This window comes from Martes martes, assembly GCF_963455335.1.
Source record: "Martes martes genome assembly, chromosome: 8".
NCBI classification, from domain to species: Eukaryota; Metazoa; Chordata; class Mammalia; order Carnivora; family Mustelidae; genus Martes; species Martes martes.
Window position 1 is genome coordinate 3229755 of NC_137895.1, and position 26236 is coordinate 3255990.

Genomic DNA, 26236 nt, shown 5'->3' on the forward strand with positions numbered 1-26236 from the left:
CAGCACGAGGAGGCCGGCACAGGCCGGTTGCACGTTAGCCTCGCAGGAGACTGGTGGAAGCCGGGTGACGTGTTCTGGGTCCTGCAGGGACTTGCTGTCTGTCTTCTCAGATTCTTGGTGGAGTTCTTTGCCTTCTAACGAGAGAGGAGAGTTTTGAAGAATAACGGCTTCTGCCCGTGATGTGCAAAAGTGCAGTGAACTAGAAAGGGAAGGAGCGCCGGGCCCTGAAGGCTGGTCCTCAGCTGGGCACAGAGGAGGGGACGGGAGCCTGGGGGAGACGGAGCCTCGGCCTTTGTGTCTCTGACAGGAAAGGACCCTCCTCAGCCCTGATCTTACGTAACTTCCTGAAACCCCGTCCATTTGACACGGTCATCCTCACGCACGTTCGTGAAACGCAGGCTCAGCTAGTGGCCAAGGTGCTGCCTGATGGGCCAGGGCCAGCCGCCCTCCGCATGCCCGACCCCTCCCGCGTGCCCACCCTCCGTGTGCCCGTCCCCTGGGCTCCTGTGCTCCTGCAAGGGGCAGCCCCAGACCAGACCCGGAACTCCCCTCCTGGCGGACCTCAGTGAAGTGTGCACACAGTAGGGGTTTTTACCTCCCTGCAGGTGTCGATCCTCCGAGAGAAGACCGCTCTGTGCGCCCCTGCACACGTTCCACGCACAAGCCACGCTCGTGTGAACAACTGTGTGTTTGTCTTGTTCTCACCCAAGGAAGCACGGGGAGGCCGACCGTAGCGGAAGACAGGAAGGTTCACCCCAGAGTCCCTCCCTTGCGTCGTGTCCCTTGTCCTGTCCCCCAGTTTTGGTGACCCAGGAGCAGACCTGCGTCCACCCAGGCCTCCGTCTGCCGAGGAGCCTCCTGAGCCCCAGCTCCCCCGAGGGAAAACTCCACGAGCCTCGAAGTCCCAAGCCCGCCGTCCCGTCCTTCCAGGCCTGCCCCTCCCTCAGCTCCCCCTTCTCTCCCAGGCCACCTTCTGAGCGGCTTGTCCTGGCCTCATTGTGGTCTCTGCTCAGACCCTGACCACCCCCCCTGCCTCCAGCCCCGCACTGCGTACCCCTCCTGTGCCCTGTCACCCCGACATCTCCCCACGCAGCCCCTCTGTGATGGGGGCGGGTCCGGCGCCCGGTGGGTACCCGAGCGAGTGGGGTGCTGTCACAGCTGCGTGCGATGTAACGGGTGAGCCGCGTGCGGGACTCGGGGGCACCGCAGCCCTGGGCGCGCCGGCACCGGGGAGCAGGGCGCGGGCGACCTCCTGACATCTCATGCTTCCTCCTTCGGCTCTCCGAGTCGTCCGACCAAATGAGCAGGATTAGGAATTACTGATGTGTAGACTCTTACGTGCGTTATCCTGGGTCGTGTGTGACTTGGACTAACTTAACTGTGTAATACGACTACTGGTCTCTCGTGCGGTTTCTTAAATCAGCCGGTTCGTCGGAATATCGAGGAGCGTCTGTCCTACTGACTGTGCGCACTTAGCCTGTCGTGATGGCCTCTCGGCTGTTTCTTACCAGCAGGTATAACCACCGCCCAGGGCTGCGGCAGCGCCTGACGCCTGTTCTCAGGGTCTGAGATGGCCGTGGGAGCGTGACACCCTAAGGGGCAGGCCCCTGACTCTTCCCACGGCGTCCCCGAGCCGCTGCCATGAGCCTGGCCCTGCTCGGTGCCCCAGACACACAGACCCCTGACGGGTCCTCTGCACAGAAACGCTGGTGCAGACTCAGTGGGGCCTGAAGGAGGGCAGGCCAGCGCCCCACAAGTCGAGGAGGATGTGGGGAGGCAGGCCGTGGGATGGCTTCGGGCGGGAGAAGGCAGGGCGCCCTGGAGGGAGGCCTCCGTGACAGCCGCCCCCCCCCCCAGCCTCTGACCCCTGGTGTGCCGCAGCCCTTGCCGCCCTCTGAGGCCCACTTCTGGTTCCCCTCCAAGACTCTCTCTGCCCCATGCTCCCGGCCAGTCTGGCCCTGCTGGGCACCGTCCCCTCCCAGCCTCCCAGGGCTCCTTGAGGCCCACGCCCATCCGCGCCTTCCCTGACCCCCGCAGGCAGTGACTTCCAGACGGCGGGAAGTGGCTGAAATGCCCCCGTGGAGGGTTTCTACGAGCTGCGGCCAAAACCGAGCTCTCCCGCTCCGTGTGACACCAGCCCGGGACCAAGCCACAAGTTACGGTGCTCTGCTCGGTAAAAATGGACCGTAGACCCTAGCAGCCGTCCACGGGCACGCTTCTGGAGTGCAGCCTGCGTGACGGGGGCTCGCTGTCCCGGCCTCCACTGGCCGGCCCCCAGCCGTGCTGGTACCCGGCTTGCTTCTGCCATCTGGGCAGCTCCGCGGTCGACAACATGGGCTACTGTGCACCCCCAGCCCGTGCCGTCCTCCCCCATCTGACGCCTCCCCACCCCCGCCAGGCCTTTCCAGAGCCCCCGCCTCCCCTGGCCTCCGCCACGGGGGGCCCTGACTGTCCGGGGCACACGCGGTAGCCCTGGGTCCCGCCTGCCTCGTGATTCGTCATGTGCTTCCTTCCCACTTGGATTCCTGAGCCAGACTAAGGACAGACACTGTGTCTTGAACATCTTTGCCCAAATTGAGCACAGAAGCAGGCCTGGAAAAGTCAGCTGAGCAGGTCATTCGAAAAGTTGGCAGCCTGCATTTGCTGACTGTTGGATAAACGTCCCCTTTTCCGATAACGTTGAGTTTCCCAAATGCATTTAGCTCCGAGTTTAACACTACTACGTATGATTCTTTTTTTTTTTTTTTTCCTTTTGGATGTCTAACGAGAATATTAAAGCAGAACAGTGCCAGCATTTGGGGATGGATTTCCTGTATTGTGAATTCTGTGCAGTTCGTCTGATGTGAGGATGTGGTCTTTACAGATGCCTGCTGTGTGCCCATCTCCGAGATTATCACCGTGGAAGAAACAGACACTCACGGGAAGCGCTACAGCCGCGGAAAATGGCAGAAGATGGAAAAGCCTTTTGCTTTCACAGGTGACGGAGCAAACCCCACGCCCCCTGCCCCCGTCTTCACTCATTTCACACAGTGAAAAGGCGACTTTTTCGTCATTCGTTTGATAAGCTCAGTGTTTCCTTTTTTTTTTTTTAAATCTTTTAGAAACTGCCTTATGTAATTTTCCCCCAAGATCAACTTTGAATTAATGTTTTGATCATCTCGTTTCTTACTTTCTTTGTTTTCTTGTTTTTGTTTTCTTAATGGGTTAAAAGAACTGAGACGCAGGTCTTTTTCCTAATGCCTTGGAAGTCACTCACGGGCCCGGAGGGGGGTCCCACGTGAGCCCGTGGGGCCCGGGGCAGCGCTCTGACCTGCCGCGCTGTCTGTCTCCGCAGTGCACTGCGTGAAGAGAGCCCGCCGCCGCCGCTGGAAGTGGGCGCAGGTCACTTTCTGCTGTGCCGAGGAGCCGCTGTGTCACCGGTGGCTGCACGCCCTGCGGGAGCTGCTGGGGGAGCTCAGTACGTGCGTGTGTGTACCCCCCCGCCCCACAAGGCTTCGCTGCCTCGTGCACAGCTCCCTGGAACCGAGTGCGGGGGTAAACGGGTGTGGCGTGGGCAAACTGACCGATGTACCCGTCAGAGGACCAGCCTAGAGTCGCCGGCCACCGCCCACGTGGCCTCCCGGGGCCGGGGCGCCTTCACCGACCAGCTGGGACACGGGGCGTGGGTCCCTGGACCTGCGGAGCCTCGGTTTCTAGTTCTGGGCTGTGGGGATGGGGGTGCCTGCGTTGCAGGTGAACGCGGGGAGTCAGGCAGGTCATGGGGACGCACCTCCGACATCTGGGGGGGCCCCGACATCTGAAATGCGGATGGGTTGCTGGGTGACGAGAGTCTGTCTGTCCAGCTCCTTGGAAGAGCGCATCTGTGATCCCGTTTCATGCTGTTTGGTTACAGTCTCAGTATGTAATCTGGTCAGTTCCTTCAACTTTAACCAGAGAACATAGACAGTGTGTAGAGGAGAGGTTTTCAGTCTTTTTTAAGTTAATTTGGCGTCTGGATCCAAAAAGTGAGAATTTACTTGAAGGTGGTGTGGCCCACAGACGAGCTTCCGAGAGATGTCCTCACCCAAGACGGCTCCTTGTACCTGCAGGTGTTGGAGGATCTATTACTTTGGGTCTCTCTGATTTTTTTTTTAATTTATTTATTTTTAATCTTTAAAGCATAACAGTATTCATTGTTTTTGCACCACACCCAGTGCTCCATGCAATCCGTGCCCTCCCCAATACCCACTACCTGGCTCCCCCGACCTCCCACTCCCCGCCCCCCGCCCCTTCAAAGCCCTCAGGTTGCTTTTCAGAGTCCATAGTCTCTCATGGTTCACCTCCCCTTCCAATTTCCCTCAACTCCCTTCTCCTCTCCATCTCCCCATGTCCTCCGTGTTATTTGTTATGCTCCACAAATAAGTGAAACCATATGATAATGGACTCTCTCTGCTTGACTTATTTCACTCAGCATCATCTCTTCCAGTCCCGTCCATGTTGCTACAAAAGTTGGGTATTCGTCCTTTCTGATGGAGGCATAATACTCCCTAGTGTATATGGACCACATCTTCCTTATCCATTCGTCCGTTGAGGGCATCTTGGTTCTTTCCACAGTTTGGCGACCGTGGCCATCGCTGCTATGGACATTGGGATACAGATGGCCCTTCTTTTCACTACATCTGTATCTTTGGGGTAAACACCCAGTAGTGCCGTTGCAGGGTCATAGGGAAGCTCTATTTTTAATTTCTTAAGGAATCTCCACACTGTTCTCCAGAGTGGCTGCACCAACGTGCATTCCCACCAACAGTGTAAGAGGGTTCCCCTTTCTCCACATCCTCTCCAACACACATTGTTTCCTGTCTTGTTAATTTTGGCCATTCTAACTGGTGTAAGGTGGTATCTCAATGTGGTTTTAATTTGAATCTCCCCGATGGCTAGTGATGATGAACATTTTTTCATGTGTCTGTTAGCCATTTGTATGTCTTCATTGGAGAAGTGTCTGTTCATATCTTTTGCCCATTTTTTTTAAAGGTTTATTTATTTATTTATTTATTTATTAGACAGAGATAGAGAGAGAGATCACAAGTAGGCAGAGAAGCAGGCAGAGAAAAGTGGGGAAGCAGGCTCCCTGTTGAGCAGAGAGCCCAATGCGGGGCTCGATCCCAGGACCCTGAGACCATGACCGGAGCCGAAGGCAGAGGCTTCACTCACGGAGCCACCCAGGCGCCCCTCTTCTGCCCATTTTTTGATATGATTATCTGTTTTGTGTGTTGAGTTTGGGTCTCTCTGATTTTGACCCTGTGTTGTCTGTCTGTGGCCTCCCAGAAGCAGCCTAGACCCGAGGACGCACCCACGTCCTGCGCGTGCAGCTTGGCCCGTGTCACCAGCATCCAGATCCCACACCAGAACCGGCCAGCCCCCTGGGGCCCGCTGAGCACCTCCAGTCCCTCCCCAGCGGGGCGACCACTGCCTGGCTTCATTTTAGGCTTCATTGACACGGACACTCCTGTGTCTGGCTTTTTGGCTCAGCGCTCTGTTTGCGAAGCTAACCCACGCAGGGGTGGGTGATGTCCGCTGCTCGTCCCTACTGCAGACCATGTCGTTCTGAACATTCTAGCTCATGTCTCGTGTGGACACATGCTGGCCTTTCTCTTGGCTGTGTCCGTGGGAGAGGGGTTTCTGGGGTGGGGGGCGTGCGTGTGTTTCCTTGGTAGACCCCGTCAGACCATCTTCCAGACCGCGGTGCCAGCAGCGCTCCCCCCCAGCAGACCCGCAGGGTCCCGCTCAGCCCGCATCTTGCCCACACCCTGAAAACTGTCGCCCTGTTGATGGGTGTCGGGAGCCTGGCGCTCGGGCATTGACGTGCCTTTCCCTGACAGCTACTGAAGGTGACACGTACATTCCCCTGTTTAGGGGCCACTTGGAAGTCCCCTTCCGTAAGGAGAGTATTCAAGTCTTGTGTCCATTTTTCTGTTGGGTTGTCGGTCTTTCCTCCATGTTACGTGGATACTCTTTGTGTTGTGGACCCAGACCTTTTGTTGGGTTTATGCACGACCGATACCTTCTCCGTTCCGGGGTTTGCCTTGTCCCGCTCTGGCTGGTGTCTGCTGGTGAGCGGACGTCCTCGGCGCTGGTGTCCTTCCAGTTCTCGTGGTCAGTTCCGTCCTGTCCGATGTCCTTGTCTGCTCCAGGGCCGTGAGGATATTTTCTCCTCCGAGCGGTGTTTTGCCGTTCACATTCAGACCTACAGTGTCCGTCTGGGGTTGGTTTTGAGTGGCGACGGCTCGTGTAGATACGAGTCTGTGCTCGACCCCCCGCTGTGGCCGGGGGGACGGTCCCCGCTCCGTGCACGGCGACGCCTCACGCAGGTCTTCACTTCTGGCTTCGCTGTCGAACTTGGAGCGAGTTTCACTTTGCGTCCAGTGACTCGGTGAAATTCACTTGTTAATCTTACTGGACTGATGATTCTTTTGGATTTTCCGTAAGCGGAACCGTGTCCCCGTGAGTAGGGCCGGTCCTGTTTCATTCGTCTTGGTTCTTGTGCCTTTCTTCCTCTTTCTTACATGTCCGCCTTGCGGCGGGTCCCGGCGGGGACGAGCGTCTCAGCCCTGCTCGCGGGGGCAGTTTTCAACACTTCACTGTCAAGAATGATGTTTCTTGGGGTTTTGATAGATTAAAAAAAATATATATATGAAGGGGGCACCGGCTGGCTGAGTGGGCGGAGCAAGTGACTCGGTCTCGGGGTCGCGAGTTCAGGCCCCACGCCAGGGGGATAGAGACTCCCTAAGAAGTAGAAATAAGTACAAGTTTAAAAGTCAGGAGAGAACGTCTTAAGGAAGTTCGTTTCTAATTCTTAGCTTTCTAGACTTTGTTTTCTCTTAAACCACGGCCGATCGCGGGATCTGATAAATGCTTTTTCCGCATCCCCGGAGGTGCTTGTGTGATTATTTTCTTTCGGAGTTAAGGTGTGAATTACTGCTTTCTCATGTGTAAAACCTCTGTCTTCCCAGGAAGTCCACTTGGCGTGCCTGCTCGCTCTTCTTACAGGTTTTGGAGTTGACTTGTTGACTTTGTCCGGGGTTTCTGCACCTTGGCTTGGGGAGAAGTAGAGCCACGGGTGCACCTCTGAACTGGTTTTGCTCCGGGGCACTGGTGGCCCCGTGCTGGTCGCGGAGCGGTGCCCCTTCCTCCTGTTCCGCGGAGACGCTCCCGGGGTGTTGGGGCTGTGGTTTTCCTGAAGTCCTTGGAAGCAACCCTGGTGAAACCATCCGGGCCTGGGTTTTCTTTGTGAGGTTTTCAGTAATGATTTCGGTTTCCTTATTAAATATCAGGTGATTCAGATTTGTGATTTCTTTCGCCAGCTTTGGTAAATTATATTTTTTGAGAAAATTGTCCATTTATCCACGTTTATAAATTCATTATTAAGAAATCCTTTCACTTCCCTTGTAATACGTGCAGACTCTGGGGTAACGTCCCCTGTCTCACTCTTGATAATTACTAATTTGTTGCTTCTCCCTTGCTCTGTAGCAACTTTATTAGGGAATTGTCAATTTTATGAATATTTTTGCTTTTATTTTTTAAAGATTTTATTCATTTATTTGTCAGAGAGAGAGAGGCAGGCAGAGGGGGAAGCAGACTCCCCACTGAGCAGAGAGCCCGATGCGGGGCTCGATCCCAGGACCCTGGGATCATGACCTGAGCCGAAGGCAGAGGCTTAACCTACTGAGCCACCTGGGCGCCCCATTTTTATGAGTCTTTTTAAAGAACCAACTTTCGGCTTAATTGATTTCCTCTACCGTACATCCCCCCCAGTACTTTATTGCGGTTTTCAACCATCCAGAAGACGGGTAAGACTTGTATCACGAATAGGCACACGCCGCCGTGTAGAGGCCACAGGGCTTGGCGGCTTACGGTCTTTCTTTGCCAGCGTCTGTGTATCTGTCTGTTAGTGAATCGTAGTCTCTGCTGAGTTTCTGAGGAAGGGACAGGTGGGGCTGCTTTACACACGGCAGCGGGCACCTCGTGGATTAGAGATCAGCCTTTGCCTGCAGTTCTGAGCTAGAAATCCCGCACGGTGGAGTGGACAGACGGTGAGCTGAGACCAGTGCGGCTGGAACACGCACGCACGTCGCTGTGTCCCCCAAAGCCCCGTGAGACGTAGATCGCCCCAGAGGTTTCTCATGGTCCTTCCCGCCGGAGCAGAGACAGCCACCCCGTGGACGGAGTCACATCACAGGGGGCCCTTCAGGTAGGGCTGTAGACTGTCTAGTGTCAGCGCTGACAGGATCCGCGTCGGCAGGATACCAGTAGTCTGACCTTTTTGACTGCCGAGTAGTATTCCATTGTGCAGCTGGACTGCATCTGGGGTGTCCGCCCCCAGCGGATGGACACGTGGGTGTTACCCCTCAGGGGCTGTTGTAACCTCTGTGTGCAGGATTTTGTGCGGACTCAGGTTCTCAGTTTTTGGGGTGGGGGGGATATACTTTCTTGCTACTTTTATTGATTGCCAGTAAAGTTAGTTTCTGAGGGGTCAGAATCTATCCGAACTGACCCCAACACAAATGTCGGTGTGAGCCCGGTGAAGATGCTCTCTGGACAGGGCTGAAGCCTGGGGCTGACGGGCTGTCTGGGTGTCTCACAGTCTGTCTCTCCGTCCTCTCTGTCTCTCCGTGTGTCTCTTCTAATGGTCCCGTCTGCACATGTTTCTTGTTCTCTGCAGACTCGCCTCCCAGAAGTCACATTTTATAGGACCCTTCATCAGGAGACAGTGTCTCAGTCAGAATTCTGGATTCTTGGGGATTCGCAGATCCACGGAGCTCCTGGCCGTTCTGATAGACCCCCCACCCCCGGCTCTCCCCTGCCCGTAGATTAGGAAACGCTTCAGCACCGGTCTTTAACCTGAAGTTAAATGCTTTTTACCAGGCAGTACTAAGCAGGGTTCTCAAACTCCAGTCGTTAGATTTCCTTCAGCGACGCAGTCTTTCCTGTTGACACTTGCTGCGTTCACTGTGATTTACATGTCGTTGTTTTGTAGCATCGAGACCAAAGCATTTACTGGTGTTCATTAATCCGTTCGGAGGGAAGGGACAAGGCAAGCGGATCTATGAGCGGAAAGTGGCGCCACTGTTTACCTTAGCCTCCATCACCACCGAAATAATCGGTAAAGTATCACTTCTGTTAAACATATACGAGCAAATTTGAGAAGGACTCAAGTGTGATCGCTAGAGAAGGTTTTATCTTACGAGTTTATTTTAAACAAAGTAAAATGCGTTGTTTTATATACCAGAATGAGAACAATATGATATAAAGAATGGATATTTTTCTAACCAAGTCGTAGCATAAGAAACACTCGAGAGGAACGCTAAGACGACGAAAGGGTAAAGATCAGGGACAGAAAGTTCTTGCAAGGAGAGGTAAAAGCGGTCAGTAAGACTTAGGAAGAATTTCACAGTAAGTGACACTTGAAGAAATGTAGTGTGATGCCGTGTTCATGGCTCCGATTTTTAGTGCAAATTCTCGACGCTGGGCGGGGGCGCAGAGACGCTGTTCTCCTCCCCTTGACCCCGTGCTCTGAGGCTTGTGCACACTTCCCGAGTGTACCGGGTTGCCCGGTACTGCAGCTTTCTCACTCTTGCCCAGGACGACAGTCAGGTGTACGAGAGACAGGCACAGAGGTGCGCGGCCACATTTTATAACAGCAAACGTCGAACCAGCGTGATGCCCACTGGCAGGAAACACGGGGCCGCAGTCATGTCCCTGTGAATCTGAAGGGACAGCACATGGACCTTGAACGTGGTCTTTCTAGAGAACTTTTCACTGAAGTAGTGTCTGGGATAAATGTCGAGAAGTCTGGGGTACAAAACTCCATGCAGAGTAGCTTTTCTGTTGTGTTTTGTTTCTTACTTTGAGTACATAGTCTGTGGACTCATATTTCCTTTTTCTTATATCTTCAGATATTCTAAAATTTTCTTCAAGTTCTATTTTATTTAAATTTAATTAAAGTTTCAGCATAACTGGGGTAATAAAAAACGTTAAAATAATGTGGTTATAATATAATATAAAAATATATATATCATATAGTATAATAATATAACATAATGTTCCTTTTCCTCACAGTCACTGAACATGCGAACCAGGCCAAGGAGACTTTATATGAGATCGACACAGACAGATACGATGGGTGGGTACTGCTCGATCATCCTGACGCCCACGCAGGACGCGCTGGTCAGGCCTCACCCGTCTCAGTGTTGTTCCCTCCCTGGGAGAAAATCAGAAATAGCAGAGAAGTTCCGTCGTGCCTCCTTCTACGACGCGGAGCCACCACTGGCCGTTGTCCTTGTCCGTCTCCTGCCTCTTACGCAGACGAGTCTTCCCTGAATCATTTGTCTGTTCGGGACATTCCTCTTTTGTTCCTAAATATTTGAGGGCATATGTCCTAAGAACAAGGCTATTTACAGAACAAATACCATGACAGCCTGGGAGACCACAGGACACGAGGCTCTTACCTGTTTGCTGTCCCCGCTGGGGTCGTCCCGCCCCCCCCATCCCCGTGTCCCTCACCGCGGGACAGCTGCCGAGCACTTGTCTCAGATCTGGAGCTGCTGCTCAGGCTTTCTTGGTGTGCCTGAGGTTTTGAGACCACAGACAAGTCGTTCCATCGCGCCCGCGGGTTTGAGTGTCTGATGTCTCCTCTTGGGTCGGCCCTGGCTGTGCGTGCCGGGCTGTGTGACGCGGGGCGGGGCGGGGAGCTGCTGCGCTCTCTCCCCGCGTGCGAGTCCGCGCCCGTGCTCTGTCTGTCTCTGCTGGCGCGTCAGCCCCAGAGGGCCAGCGTCCTGGGCCCTGTGCGCAGCTGTCCTCCAGCCCCTGGCACAGGCCTAGCGCACGGCAGGGGCTTGGCCAACGAGTGCTCGAGACCCGCGGGAGGATGGCTGCCTCCGCAGGGGCGAGGACCCAGGGCTGCCTCCGCAGGGGCGAGGACCCGGGGCTGCCTCCGCGGGGGCGAGGACCCGGGGCTGCCCCCGCAGGGGCGAGGACCCGGGGCTGCCTCCGCAGGGGCGAGGACCCGGGGCTGCCCCCGCGGGGGCGAGGACCCGGGGCTGCCCCCGCGGGGGCGAGGACCCGGGGCTGCCCCCGCGGGGGCGAGGACCCGGGGCTGCCCCCGCGGGGGCGAGGACCCGGGGCTGCCCCCGCGGGGGCGAGGACCCGGGGCTGCCCCCGCGGGGGCGAGGACCCGGGGCTGCCTCCGCGGGGGCGAGGACCCGGGGCTGCCTCCGCGGGGGCGAGGACCCGGGGCTGCCTCCGCGGGGGCGAGGACCCGGGGCTGCCTCCGCGGGGGCGAGGACCCGGGGCTGCCTCCGCGGGGGCGAGGACCCGGGGCTGCCTCCGCGGGGGCGAGGACCCGGGGCTGCCTCCGCGGGGGCGAGGACCCGGGGCCGCTCACAGGCTGCTGCCGAGGGCCAGGTGTTCTGGAAGGCCCTTACAGCCATGTGGTGAGGACTGATGCGCTGGGGTTGGACCCGGGACGGCTGAAAGGGGTTATGCGCTGTGGGCAACGCCGGCTTGGAGGGCAGCAGAGGATACACGCAGAGGGGATGGTCTCAGGACGTCTGGGGGAGACCGGACTGATCGGGTGATGGAATCCTACAGAAGACATGTAGGCACTCGTTAGAGGTGGGGAGCTGAAGTCGGTTTTGGCGACAGTGGTGCAGCCAGTGTGGGGAACGTGACCAGGTGGCCCCCGAGCCCAGGCAGCGTGGCGGTTAAGGGCGGCTGCGGGGCTGCAGGCTGGTCTGGCAGGTGGAGCGCCGCGGAGGGAGACGCCTGTTCTGCTTTTGTCTGCTGATTTCTTTTCTTTTTTAAAAAGATTTTATTTATTTGACGGAGATCACAAGTAGGCAGAGAGGGAAGCAGTGGGAGGGGGCAGGCTCCCCGCTGAGCAGAGAGCCCGATGCGGGGCTCGATCCCAGGACTCTGGGATCATGACCTGAGCTGAAGGCAGAGGCTTTAACTCACTGAGCCCCCCAGGTGCCCTGTCTGCTTATTTCTTCGAAGTCTGGCCTGAAGGGGGCACACCCCCCCCCCCCCCGCTTGTGGGCAGAGGGGGAGGGCATTCTCTGAGATGAATGGGGGGCGGGGCCCGGGGGAGGGTGCGACCTTGTGGAGACAGCAGAAGGGACCCTAACAGCCCGTGTCCCCTGCAGCATCGTCTGCGTCGGTGGAGACGGCATGTTCAGCGAGGTCTTGCACGGCCTGATCGGCAGGACGCAGCGGGACGCCGGCGTGGATCAGAACCAGCCCAGGGCAGCGCTGGTGCCCAGCCCGCTCAGGATCGGCATCATCCCCGCGGGTAGGGGCGCCGCTTCCCCTTCCCTCCCCCACTGCCCCGGGAGCATCCAGCTTGGTTTTCCTTCAAGGTCATTCTGCTACCGAGAGGGTGATCTCCCCACCCCTCGGGGGCACAGTTTGTCGAGAAACAGTTTCTGACCGAGTACAGGACCGTGGTTTGCGTTGGAGGGAATCTTGTCTTTCTTGCCTGGGCACTGCTTCCCACGGGCACTGAGAAGCCGGCGGCTGGGGTACAGTCTGCTCTCAAAGGACTGACCAGTCGGGGGTTGGGGGACCTGCAGAACACGGGGACCCCAGAGCACAATCGGGGAGAAAGGAAGCTGGGGAAACCGGTGGTTTTCTGGAAGTGGCTTGCAGCCCAGACTGGCGGGTGCTGGGGACTGGTGGGGGCTCACGCCGTGGGGTGGGGGTGACTTCCTGTGTAAGATGGGGAGGGATGGGGTCCCGGGCCTGTTCACCCCATGGGCCCCTGGGCTGTGTCCCGAAGAGGTCTGGCTCCATGTGCGTTTTGTTTATTTTTTAGATTGATTTATTTATTTGAGGGGTGGGGGGAGATGGGGCAGGGGGGAGGAGAGAGGGGACCTCAGGCAGACCCCCCACCAAGAGTGGATCCCAACACGGGCCGCGATCCCATGGCCCTGAGACCATGACCTAAGCCGAAACCAGGAGTCAGACACCCCACAGACTGAGCCCCTCAGGCGCCGGTGGCTCAGCGTGTTTGGTGTCTGTGTAGGAAGTACCCAGTTCTTTGAAAATCACCATGTTGAGTTATATAAATTGGTTCGAGGCTTCGCGACCATTGCCCGCAGGGAGGAGGCACCCCTGTCCAGTGCCCTGGTCTGCCCCGAGGCAACGGTGATGGGGGCTGTGTCCGGGCGGAAATCCCACGTGGCACGTCCCCTCCCACCGTTCGCGACAGCTGTGAAGGAGCTGCTGTCCTGGTCCCACTTCATGGACCAAGATGAGCGGCCCAAGGTCCCGCCGAGGGACCTCTCTGCCCCGCCCCACGGCCAGGAAAAGTCGGACGAACGTTGTTCACGCAGCGGACGTGTTTTTTCTTGGTTGATCGCCGCTCACGACTTCTTCAAAGCCGAGTTAGGCTTTTCTCTTCGGCGGCATGGGGCCTGTTCTGGGCGGCGTGAGTTTTATTTCTCTCTGCTGAACTGTCTTCCGTGATGGCTGTTACGGCCGCCGGCCCGCAGTAGCACGACCGCGACCGCGGACAAGCCCGAGCTGTGCACGTTCAGGAGCCGCTCAGGAGTGTCGTGCGGACAGACGCGCCGCGTGCTGTGGGCATTCTGGCCTTGGGGGTCGGCGGAGGATGGGATGGGCGTGGCCTCTGCCCACTCAGGGGACCGGCACACCGGGAAAGCAGAGCGGGCACGCCGCGGACAGTGGCCAGGAGGGGCTTCTCTTGCTGGGCCGCCCAGGGCCCTTTCCGAGAGGAGACAGGTGAGGGGCTGGCCGTGTGGGGACGCGGGTGTGCCAAGGGTCAGCTGGGGCAGAGCTGTGCGCCCAGGAAAGGGGACCCACCTGGCAGGGGTGCCAGGAGTGGGGTCATCGAGGGGCCTGGACAAGGGCCCAGCTTGGGGCTCGAGTCCTGAAGGCCACGCGATGAGACGCAGAGGCCAGTGGGCAGTGTCGTCCGAATGGACTTGAAGGCCACCCCATGTGCTCTGTTCCGGGCGGCGTTGCCTGAGCCCCCGGGAGGACGCCAGTGCTTGGGCCAGTGGCCGTGTGGCTGGCTGGGACTCGGGTGTAGCTCTGCCGCGGAGCCAGCAGGCCTCGGGTGGAGGGATAAGGGTGACCCCGTGATGTCGGTCTTGGTGCCCCGGGGGCACAAAGATGAGGCGTTGGGTTGGGGGCATGAGTTCTGATGGAGATCGGAGACGGGCTCCTAGGGGACGCCGAGGCCAGCACTCGGAAGGGGGTGCCCAGCGTGGGGAGGAGCGGGCGGCGTGGGCCTGGCTGGTATGTGGCAGCCCCGGGGCGGCTGGGACGGCCCGACACAGAGCGCATTAGAGACCCATCACTGCTCCAGCTGCCGTGAGTCCGGACCTGCTGATGCCTTCTCCGTTCTAGTCTCCTTCCACTTGAGGATCGAGAGGAAGGAGCTGGTCCACAGAAGGAGGGGGCCCTCTCCCTGGGTCCCTCTGTCCTCGTTTCTGTGCGGCACACCCGAGCCCCCACGCCTCTGCAGACTTGGTCCCGGAACCCCGTCCCAATGCCCGGTTGGGGCCAGACCTTGGTGTCCAGCCAGGGCTTCCTCTTGGTTGAAGCCCGGGCCACGCAGATGTCTGAGGAAATGCCGGGGGAGTTTGGTCCCATCCGAGGGATGAGCTGTTGAAAGCACACTGGATGTTAAAAGGAAGGAGCGGGGTTCGGGGGACTTGCCTGCAGGCACCTGGGTCCCCCCAGCTGCGCCGGGCTGGCCTCTTCAGACCGTCAGGGGCCACACGCAAGCTGGAGGCTCTCCGGAGCTTGGGCAGGTCGTCCGTCCGCGATCATGCACCCTCGCAACACAGCTTTCCCTGCCCCGCTGCGGGCCGGCCGCTGCTGTGGGCCCAAGAGCGAGCGAACCGGGGCCCCCGGGGTGTGGGGAGGCGCACAGTGGGTCCAGGACACAGAGAGCCGAGTGGGGGGCACGCTGTTGCAGATAGGGTGCTCTGGGAGGCCTCTCGGGGTGACACTGGTCCAGGGCCTGGAGTGTGGTGAGGATGCCCCTGCCTTTGGGCTGCAGTGGTCCTTGGGCAGGAGGGAGTCTGGCTCTGGCGCGGAGGCGCGAGCAGGGAGCCAGAGGCAGGGCGGAGAGGGGAGGGGCAGAGGCCGGGGCCCGAGAAGGATCTGGGGTGCCGGCAAGCCGAGCGACGACCTCCTTTAACAACCCGACTCGTTAGCAAAACCATTCCCGAAACCTGCCAGGTCAGGTCACCTGCTGTATCCATTGCCGGGGGACCAGGTGACAGAGAATGCGTGTCCTATCCAGGCACAGGGCTCTGGGAAATCTTGGAACACGAGTCCGCGGGGCCCCACCCCAGCTGGGCTGGGCCTGGATGCCTTGGCCTGTGCCGCCCACACCTCCTTAGATGAGACGTGTCCAGCAGCTTCGGAGGAGCGAGACGCCGTCCCGGAGGTCAGTCACGAGCCCGGCCCCCTTGGCTGTGGTTCTGTAGGGGTCCCAGCACGTGCACACGTGAGCCCGAGAGGATCCGTCACGAGACTCCGCTGCCCCGGTGGGGGTGTCCGGCCCAGCGAGGCCTTGGGTATCTCGGCCGCTTGCGGGATGGGGACCAGACGCTCACCGCTCTGCTCTTGCCTGCGGTCCCTGCGGTCCCTGCGGTCCCTGCCGGGGCAGGAGGCCCCGCGTCCGTGAATGCAGGCCAGTCCGGGCGTCTGCGGCATGTGTCGTGAAGGACGGCTTGCCCGAACGCAAACAAAGTCCTGGCTGTGCCACGGGAGAGGGGCTCCTGGACATTCTGGAAGGTTCTGGGGACGCGAAGCACTACCTCGGGGCACAACTGAGAGTAATTAGAACAGCCCTTTCAAGGGTGTTTTCTTAGGAGTGTTTGTGCTGGTTTTCTGGGTCCCCTTCGTTCTAAAGAGGAGCCTGTGGGAGACTCAAACCGCACGGGTTTGCTGTTAATTTTTAATATTTTAAGACTTAACTCCTGTGGTCTTAAATGTTTATTTAAAAATTTTTACGTTTTGGCTCATTTTTGGAATGCGATACTACTGACGTCCTCAGGTTAAGATGAACAGAGCAAGAGAAACGCATGTATTAAAGGTGTACGTGTGTGTGTTTCCATAACTTACCAGCCGTCAGGAGCGCGATGTCGCTCAGATGACGTTGAGCCTCCCCTTGGGCGACAGACTGGACCAGGGTCTGTTAGTCGAAGACGTGACACGGGCTGGCAGTCCAGTGCGTCTGTTTTCCGGTTTTGGGGGACATCACTGATGACGGGAGACGCGTGGATCGTTGGGGACGGAGGACAGAGCGTCTGGACCCGCCGGCGTCCGGGCTGCTGCACCGGCTAACCCCGGTCACTCCCTGCCGGGTCCCGGTCCGCGGCCAGACTGTGCGGTTCCAGATCCTGACGTGCACTTTGCTCCGAGAAGTCCACACTAGGCTTTTTCAGCCAGTTCAGCTCACTCAGCCCCGTCCCCGACCTGCTGGGTCCACGTCTCGGGGCAGTGGGGATCGGCAGTCTGAGAAATAAGAGCTCACGGGACGCTCTGCCCACTCAGGCCGAGAGGAGCGACCTGGGCTGGGCCCCGGCTGGAAGGAGGACAGAGGTACGGAGGGTCCCAGCGCCATCACCACACCCGGGGATCCTGGCCCTCGCCGGGTGCCCTGAGGTCACCCCCAGCTTGCGGTCGAGCACGTCAGTGGGAGGCATGTGCTCGCCGAGTTCCGTGGGGTCCCCTCCCGTCTGTCAGGTGGCGGCTGCCGTGCGTCTTTGACCAGCGACGGGCCCCAGAACGCTCTGTGGACCGTGGGGTACTGTCGTCGGGACGCGGGCTCCCACGGGCCTCTGCGGGGACCTCACAGGTTGCCCTCGTTCTGCACCCACGTTCCCGCTACTGACGGCTCTGCGCAGGTGCCCGTGGTCCTAGGGCCGCTGGCGCGTGCAGGGGGGACATACATGCCGTGCAGGGCATGGAGTGACGCCCCCCACCCCCGTGTCCTGCGCTCCGCTCCCCAGATGGGCCCGAGGAGCAGTCCCGAGAGCTCCGTGAGGAGCGAGTTGGGTCGTGCGGGCGTCTCAGCACGTCTGACGAGTTCCTCTCAAGACGGCCAGGCCTCCCTTGGCACGAGGATTGTTTAGTCCTCGTGTCCTTTCTTCATCCAAAGCCAGAAGGAAGCGCGACCGCCCCGCTGGAAGCCCGCTGCGGTTGTCAGTCACTGCGGCGCCGTCGAAGACCTTCGTTTTCGTTTTCCTTCTTTAGGGTCGACAGACTGTGTGTGTTTTTCGACGGTGGGCACCAACGATGTGGAAACGTCCGCCCTGCACATCATCGTGGGTAGGTCCCTCCCCGTGGGCACTGACCGTGGGAGAGGCTCCGGGCCGGGGCTGGCTTGCAGGCTTCCCTGGGCCTCCCGCCTGCGGGGCTCCGTGTGGGCTGTGGTTCCCGGCTCGGATCCCTCCGGCGTCCCTGCCCTGCAGTCGCAGGCACCCTGTGACCCGGCTGCTGCCTCAGTGTCCCCGTGTGTGCCCAGGCCGACCCCCTGGCCCCAGCGTGCCCCAGGCTTGCCCGACGCTCTACTCTCTGGTGCCGTGTCTGGGACGCAGCCCCCGCCCCGTCTGGACAGGCTTGCCCAGGCCCGAGTCCACACGCCTGCGACGCCCTTTCCACGTGGCATTTCCCAGGCACCTGCGCGCTCGGCCCCGGGGCAGGAGGCCGTCGGTGCTGCTGGTCGCCGGCTCCGCAAGCACGTGGCTCCCTCCCCGACCACGGCGCTTCTCCCGTGAGACCCGAAGCCACGCAAGTGCTGCTGGCCAGTGGCGCGTTGACGATCGTCTGTTTCAGACGCGGGCGCCTCCCCACTTACGCAGCTGGAACGTGCTCCCTGTGGCCCGACAGGACGGCTTTCCAAACCTGTTTTGGAAATGTCCATTAAATTCTGTCATTTGAGTGACGCGCGGGCGCCCAGTCCCCCCAGGGTGCACCCCGTTTCCCCCCGTGCTGGTCGTCCGCGTCGGCACGTGCTCACCAGGCCCCGTCTGGGGCGGGAGGGGTGCAGCGCCAGAGTGGGGACCACTTCCCTCCGCAGGGGACTCGCTGTCCATGGACGTGTCTTCCGTGCATCACAACGGCGCGCTGCTGCGGTACTCCGTGTCCCTCCTGGGCTACGGCTTCTACGGGGACATCATCAAGGACAGCGAGAGGAAGCGGTGGATGGGTCTCGTCAGATACGACTTCTCAGGTGAGGCCGTCTGACCTCCGGTGCCGTGCTGGGCTCCACGGCCTGCAGCCGCAGGGGCTCGTCCGACGGGTTCGGGACGCCCGGGGGGCAGGGCCCGCGCGCCGAGAACCCCTGCCCTCGGCCCCAGAGCTGCAACTGGCGGGAACTGGAAATCCACCGCAGACCATGTGGAACAGGGCGGTCTGCTCCCGTCAGGGGTGTTGGGACGGGGTCTGACGGTGCGCAGTCCGGTGGCCACACCTGCCGCCCACACGGGCTCCGGGGCCAAGTTTGATCAGTGCCATTTGTCTGGTCACGGCCCTTCCCAGTTCACTTTTGGGCAAGTCTCTATTAGGTTCAGTCAAAGCATCGCAAGTGTTAACATCTGAGCCCTTGTCTTGGGAGAGAAAGGGACAGTAACTTGCTGGGCGTGAGGCATCGCCAAGACTGAGCTAAGTTAAAAGTAGAGCGGAAGGTAAATTGTAGGGACCCTGAAGAACTATCTGATAAACCAGAGTCCTGGAAAGCAACGACGGGCACCGTGTCCCTGACTCCCGGCTGCCGAGCTGGCTGTGCGCCCTGAGCCCATGGGGCCTCGTCGTGGCCCATAGTCGCCCCTCCGCGGGGACATGTCTCCTCCCCCACCTGGAGCCCGACAGGCCGCAATGCCCCGAGGTAGTTTTGAGGCAGAGGGGAGGCTGACATCTTCGGGCCCGTGGGTCGTGCACATGGTCTGGGGACGGGCAGAGACGGGTCACCGCCTTCCGGGGAGAGGCTGCCCTGCAGGGTTCCGGCTGTGCATCCTTCACATTAGCAAGGAGGCAGGTTGGAGGGGTGTCGGGGGGAGAAGCAGGGGGATGAGCAGCGGGAGGAAGGTGGACCGGGGGCCACTGGAAGTGGCTTCTCCACAGGACACGTCGTTACCGAGCGTATCCCGGGGCCCAGCCACACGCTAGGTGCTGGCAGGGTGGGCCGGGGGCCGGGGCCCGGGGCCGGGGGCTCAGTGCTGTCCCCATCACGCGGGATGTGACCGTGGCCTCTGCCATCTGATGCAGGGTGTGGTATCACTGTTAAGCTCCCAGGACACGGCACGGTCCCCACTGTGACCCGGGCCCCACGCCCGTGTCCTGCGGGACTCCCGGCACCGGCGGGCTGGGTTCCTGCCTTCCTCTTAGGGGTCAGCTCGAGGCCGGTGAGGCCCGCTGAGAGCGGACGGCTCCCCACAGTCGGCCCCCGGGGGCCGGCCACCGTCCTCTGGGCCCAGTGCTGCCGTGAACTTCGTCAGAGCTCTTCCCGGGTGCTGGAGCCGTGCTGGGTGACCCTGGGCGGCCGAGGCTGGGGGATGCCAGGGTGTGGGCCAACAGCCTGGGAGGAGCAGCCAGGATCTGGGGGCTCTGCCCTCGGAAGCGTCTCCTTCAGGCCGCGCAGACGTCGGGGGCTTCAGATGCCAGCGACCTGCGGGTGGGCCAGGAGGGGCCACTGTCGGGGGCAGCCCTGGCGACCAGGCGCCCTCCTTGCTCCCGTCACCTGGCTCCCGGGAGGCGCTGGTGGCGTGGGGCGGCGTGGCCGGGAGGTGATGCTGGACGGACTCCTTTGTGCTCCGTTCTCAGGTTTGAAGACCTTCCTGTCACATCACTGCTATGAAGGGACGGTGTCTTTTCTGCCAGCGCGACACACGGTGGGGTCTCCACGGGACAGGAAGCCCTGCCGGGCAGGGTGAGCACCCCCCCTCTCTGTGTGTTTCTGCACACGTGGCATGAAATAAAGCCAGGCAGTGTTTGGGGCCGTTTCCCTGTTGTAAGCGCGTGGCATCGTCTAGTGTCGATGGGGGAGGGTGGCGCTCGCGTGCCCAGCGATGGAGCTCGGCGCAGGGCCTCTGGGGTCCCATGTCCGCACGCTTCTCCCCTCCTTGAAGTGAAGGACTCGAGACCACAGATCAGAACAGTTAGAGGCAGAAGCTCCTTCCGCCGTCGCGTCGCCAAGCTGACTGCTGAGCTCATCTCAGGGGTGTAAACCCTCATGCCCCGGGGGACAGGGAGTCCAGTGGGCCCCGGGACTGCAGACACTGTCCGCACTGACCGTGGAGTTCCCAGTCGTCCACTTGCTTGGTAGCAACGGGAACCGGAAAACCAGTTTATTACCCGGCCGTGGAATTTGTACCTTTCTTGGCCTTCGGTCCCGCTGGAGCTCCGCTAACCTGGGGCCACGCAGGCCTGGCGCCGGCTTCCCGGCCTCGTAGGACGCGCCCTGCTTGTGTGACGCTTACCCGTGTTAGAGCAGGACTTGAGGACACGGGTCACTGTCACAAGGTCTAATTTGGAGAATTCAAACTGGTGTGCAAAGGAAATATTGTTAGCTCAGCCTCTGAGACCGAGCCTGCTGTCTGTCACAAGAGAGTTCCCACAGTCCGGTGTCTCCGCCGAGCGTCTGCGCCCGCAGGAAGGTGGTGACGTCCTTGTCTTTCAGGTGCTTCGTGTGCAGGCAAAGCAAGCAGCAGCTGGAGGAGGAGCAGAAGAAGTCATTGTACGGTTTGGAGAACACGGGTAACGTCTCCGAATCAGTCACTGTCACTGCCGTGTGCAGAACCGCGCGTTTCCGAGTCCTGGAGGGCGTCGCGTCTGTCCCTCTACCGGTGCCGCTCTGTACCTCCCTTTCTCCTGGGCTCCCACGGGCGGCGGACAGCGGCCGCTTGCCAGCCCCATGGCAGGGAGATGCCGTGGTTGGACACCAGCCTGGCTCTCGTGCCCCACGATGCTCTGCCCGGGGCCCAGCGAGCTCTCCTGAGATCCACCCGCGCGCCTTCGGGCTTTGCCCGGCGCTTGCAGGGGAAGGAAGGGGCGCAGCGCCGTGGCAAACTCTGTGGACGTGAAATTCGGTTCTGTAGCAGTTTCATGTGTCCCAACGTATTCCTCTCGGTTTCTTCCGACCACGTAAAAATGTGACAATAGCTCACAGGCCACGCTTGGCGATCGGTCTGTGTTTGAAATTGTCCAGAAGTCCCCACGTGAGGACCAGCAAAACTGCTCGGTGTTTTGGCTGGTGACCCTCTGGGCCCGGCGGTCGGCACAGGATTCTTGGTGCTGGTGCCAGGGGGCCCGTCGCGTGGGGAGTTTGTGGCGAGGGTCTCAGGATGCCCGCCCGCCCCTAATGTCCCGTCCGCGATGCCCCTTTCTGCTTCAGAGGAGGTGGAGGAGTGGAAGGCGGTCTGCGGGACGTTCCTGGCCATCAACGCCACAAACATGTCCTGCGCATGTCCCCGGACCCCCCGGGGCCTCTCCCCGGCCGCGCACTTGGGGGACGGCTCTTCCGACCTCATCCTTATCCGGAAGTGCTCCCGGTTCGAGTTCCTGCGGTTTCTGGTCAGGCACACCAACCGGCACGACCAGGTGAGCGGCGGGAGACCCCGCGCCTCACAGCGTCCGGAGGCCCGCAGCTGTGGGTGTGTCTCTGATTTTAGTAAGATCGAGGGGCGGTTTTTTGTTAAGTTGTGCTTAAGGTCTACTCTAATGGTGCTCCTATGTGGCATTTAAACTAGTATTTGTGAAACAGGTAAGGAATTCTACAAGTTACAGCTAAGGAACCACCAGCATGCTTTTCTTTCTGTTTTTTTTCTTAAGGTTTATTTGTTTTTGAGAGAGAGGGAGCAGGGGAGGGGCAGAGGGAGAGGGAGAGAGACTGTCCAGCAGGATCCCCACTCAGCACAGAGCCCAGCGGGAGGCTCGATCCCACAGCCCTGAGATCGTGACCCCAGGCGAAGCCGAGAGCCGGCCGCTCGGCAGACTGAGCCGCCCCGCCCGAACCCTTTAGAAAGTGCCCGTCGCTGTGGCCGTGGTGGGAGGCGGGTGTCTGCCAGCGGCACGCGGCCCATGGCCCACGGCCCAGCCTCCCTGGCCCGGTGCCCGAAGAACGCCACCCCCCTTCTGTGTCTCTCGGTAGTTTGACTTCGCTTTTGTCGAAGTTTATCGTGTGAAGAAATTCCAGTTTCTGTCGAAGCACACGGAGGACGAGGACAGCGACCTCAAGGAGAGGGGGAAGGCGCGCTTCGGGCCCGTGTGCAGCGACTCCCCGCCCTGCTGCTGCCCCGCGTCCAACAGCTCCTGGAACTGTGACGGGGAGGTCCTGAGCAGTTCCAACATCGAGGTCAGGTGCGTGCCCGGTTGCGTCTCCCGGGGCTCCGCGTCCCCCGCGTCCCTGTTCTGTCCGCCCCCGAGGCACCGTCGGCGGCTTTGGGGAGGATGCTGCTCTCCCCACGGGCGTCAGAGCGTGACCCGTTCCTTCATTTGCTAGACGGGCCCGCAGCCCCACGGACCTTGGGGGGCCCCGGCTGTGGCCGGAGCTGGGGGTCTGGCTCGCAGCCTCCCTGGGGGTGGTGGCCCCGAGGCTGCAGGAGAAGCCACCGGGACAGTTGTCTGCGCAGGGACTTGGCTTTTGTAATTTGACCAGTTAAAGACGTGGAATTAGTTGTAATGCTGGCTTAAGGATTTACTAAAACACGGGAAACTTTGAAAACCAGGGAACAGCGTTATTTTGGGAAGCATATAGTCTGTATCTTGATATCATTACCATGTTTGAGCAATAAGTGACTTAGGTTTTTTTCCTTAAGATTTTATTTATTCATTTTGGAGAGAGCTAGCGAGAGCGTGAGCAGGGGAGTGGTGGGGCGGGGGAGAAGCAGGCTCCCCACTGAGCTGAGAGCCCGACGTAGGACTCGATCCCAGGATCTGGAGATCATGACCTGAGCTGAAGGCGGGCGCTGAACCATCTGACCCACCCAGACGCCCCAATTATGTGGTTTTTCTTACTGAACATCTTGGAGGAGGCTGTGACATCATCAGTCAAGGGGGAAGTGGCTTTGCTGGTGGGGACCACACGAACCCCTGAGCCCCTCGGCGCTCATCCTCATGCTTGTCGTGGAAGGCGGGGTCTCTGGGCCACCTGGGCCACCCACGGACCCCTGGGTTGGGGCTGGAATGGGGCTCCTTCGTCCCAGCCGCCCGGATGTCCTGCACATCCCACATGGGGGGGTCGCCCTGCACGGAGCCCTCCCTGCAGCCCTGAAAGCTCGGAACACGGCCACCTGGGGATGGTCACGCTGCTGAAGAGGGGGTGCCGGGCACTGAACCCGGCCTTCAGGGCCCTCCACGCCCTTTACAAGACAGGCTTCTAAAGAGCGTGGGTAAGTCACTCTGTGCCCCTGGCCTGTCCCTGTGGGGCCGGGCCCAGAGCCAGCCATGAGGAGACCCCCAGGTCCCTCCACCCTCGACCAGCTGCTGGGCCGAGGGCCAGGGGGTCACGGGGGGTCACGCGAGGCCCTTTGTCTCTGCAGGGTCCACTGCCAGCTGGTTCGCCTCTTTGCACGGGGAATCGAGGAGGACCCGAAGGAGTCGGACAGCTGAGCTGCCCTCACGCACCGCCCGCCGCGCTGTGCTCGGGAAGTGCGAACGTTATTTAAGAAAATTTCTGCAGACCGATTACGTTGATATATACATTTAAATTTAGAAATTTATTTTTGATAGTTAGATCTTGATTTTAGACAGACTACCTTGGTCAGCAAATCCGTGAACGTTCCCGGCCTTTTCAGCTCTCTGTGGACCTGTGGATCACACTTCACAGAACTCGCCTCCGCCAACGGCCCCTGTCAGTCTGGGGCTCTGACTTCTTAGATTTTAGGCCGACGGCGGTTTTCAGGGGCCCACCAGTGGCTCTGTCATAGTCGTTTTAGGGACGGTGGATGTGAGGTCCCAGCCTCTGGACGGGCGGCATCGAGCAGCTCACCGACCCTCCCCGCAGGACGTACTCGAGTGCGTGTGCTCAGGTTTCGGAACACGTGTTGCCTTCACGTTATCTTCACCTGAACCTGGGCTCCGGGCGCGCTTACGGGATCGGGTGTGTCCCGGGGGGGCTTCGGTAACCTCGGAGCAGGACCGTCTTAGGAAGAAGGACACTGACAGGAGACCCCGTATCTGCAAAGTCCAACGCTTGCCTCTGTCGCGCCGGTGCGTCTGGGGCAGTCGGCTGGTGGTGAGAACAGTCGTGAGCTCTGGACGTGGCATCCGTTTTAAACTGAGAGGACCCACGCTTCACAGCGACCCAGTGGGTAACAGGAGGGCTCCGTGGGGCAGCGGGAGGAAGCGGGCATGCGAGGGGTACGAGTCCGCTTTGTGAACCGTGTTCACTGCGGGCCGAGCGGCCTCGCCCCGTTGAGGGTGGGTCCCGAGTTCCTGCGGCTCCTTGGCCGCGGGCCCCAGGTCTACGCACGTGCTCCAGACTTGGGCTTTTCTTCACGCTTCGTTCCATATATTTATGAAAATGTTCTCGTCAGCGGGAAGTGGCGTCCCCACAGTTAGCGCAATGTTTGTGGACGCGCCAGAGCCCCAGCGGCCGGGGGTTCCCTGGAGGTATGACCCCTGGCCCCCAGGGTCCCTCGTCGGCACTCCGGCCTTGTTTTCTTTGTATTCACACTTAGGTATGTGGAAGACGCCTCGAAAATAGCTTGATTTGAAATACAAGCTGCGGCGTGGACCCTGGTTTGCGGAGACGGAGCCGGCCTGACCGTCCCGGGCGGCGCGTTGAGGGGGCGCTCGGCCATTTGGAGGGGCCCCTGGTCCCGTTCGCTGGACGGACATCCGATATTTGTCGAATTTCCTTGCGGTGTTTGTGTTTTGGAGTATACGTGAGATCTCCTACCCATCTTTCAGTCCCGTCCAGGTCACACCAAAGCGAGCTTTACCCGTGGCCTTTCCAGTAGACCACGTCACCACGGAATCGTACAAAGGCAGCGGTTTAGCAGGTCCTGGGCGGGCGCAGTCCGCGCGGGCTCTTTCTGATTCCTGGTGCTCGCTGCTGGCTGGAGGGACGGGCAGGCAGCTCTGTGCGGGGGCAGCGGCCACATGTCAGGGCCCGGGGTCGGGAGGGCCAGAACCACGCGGTGCGACGGGCTCCTTCACAGGGTTTCCCCAAAACAGTTCCGGTCTGTCCTAAAACCCACTGCCAATTTCGGGAAACTGGTCCAGGCTACAGTGAGCATCTTCTGTCCACCGAGCGAGCCGGCCCTGTCCCCGGCTTCCCGCACGGCCGGCCATGCGCCCAAGTCCAGAACCGCAGGCCTTGGGGCTGTTCTCGGGGCCCGAGTGATGGTCGGGGCGCCCCGGGAGTTCCCGATGATGTGCACACAGTCCGGCAGGACTGCTCAGACACTCTCACATGGGTGAGAGGCTCAGATCTCCGGGGAGGCCCCACAACCGCTGGACTCCAGGGTGGTGAAGAAAAACCCAGACCGATGGTGGGTCAGTGAAAACTTAGGGCCACCCGGAAGGGTTGGTCTGTGTTTTAACTTCCTTGGTGACTCATCAGTGCAAAAACACCACGAGCCATCACGCTCTGACCCTTTCCTGCTTCTTCGTACCAGGTGGGCACCTGGTGGGCGGTCCCTGCTGCTCGGGGGTGGGTGCGACTGCTCTGGTACAATCCTGGGTAACGGGCAAGTATGGCCTGAGAGGGTGGCTTCATTTTCTTGTAATCTTGCTGGTTTCAAGATTGGAAAACGGCGTATTTGCTCTGGTATGTTTGAGAAGACAAAAATAAAGTTACTTTGGGCAGAGTTTGGTTTTCTTTTATAAATTCTTGCTCTGTTCAAAGCAGAGCACATTTCGTGAAAACACCTGTGCACACTTTTGTTTTGAGAGTGAGCAGGTGCACGTGAGCAGGGCGGGGGGAGAACCCCGGGCAGACTCCCCGCTGAGCACAGGGCCCAACCGACCCCCAGGCTCAATCCCACAACCCTGAGATCATGACCTGCGCCGAACTCGAGTCGGACGCCCGACCGACCAAGGCACCCAGGCCCCACCCATGTAACAGTGTAAAGAACAAGAATAAAACGAAGGACATGGGGTTACCACCCAGGCCAAGAGCTGGAACTTCCCCCCGGAGTCCCCGTACTCCCCTTGTGGGGGACCCCTGGTTCTGGTGCACCGTTCCCTTGTTTATCCGTGTGAGGGGGTCAGGACA

At 59.8% G+C, this 26236-nt stretch overlaps 1 protein-coding gene across 1 annotated transcript in view; it reads left to right on the plus strand.

Annotated features, from left to right (window-relative positions):
* Positions 1–25830, plus strand: part of CERK (ceramide kinase) — a 40253-nt gene extending 14423 nt beyond the window's left edge. The window contains exons 2-14 of the mRNA XM_080811680.1: positions 2864–2977; positions 3335–3457; positions 9014–9139; positions 10096–10159; positions 12180–12325; positions 17272–17346; positions 18098–18250; positions 19840–19945; positions 20696–20772; positions 21410–21615; positions 22166–22374; positions 23556–24322; positions 24696–25830. Coding sequence (XP_080667806.1) covers positions 2864–2977; positions 3335–3457; positions 9014–9139; positions 10096–10159; positions 12180–12325; positions 17272–17346; positions 18098–18250; positions 19840–19945; positions 20696–20772; positions 21410–21615; positions 22166–22374; positions 23556–23625 — 1469 coding nt within the window. The 3' untranslated portion in view covers positions 23626–24322; positions 24696–25830. The remainder of the gene's footprint in view (positions 1–2863; positions 2978–3334; positions 3458–9013; positions 9140–10095; positions 10160–12179; positions 12326–17271; positions 17347–18097; positions 18251–19839; positions 19946–20695; positions 20773–21409; positions 21616–22165; positions 22375–23555; positions 24323–24695) is intronic.
* The last annotated feature ends 406 nt before the right edge of the window (positions 25831–26236 follow it).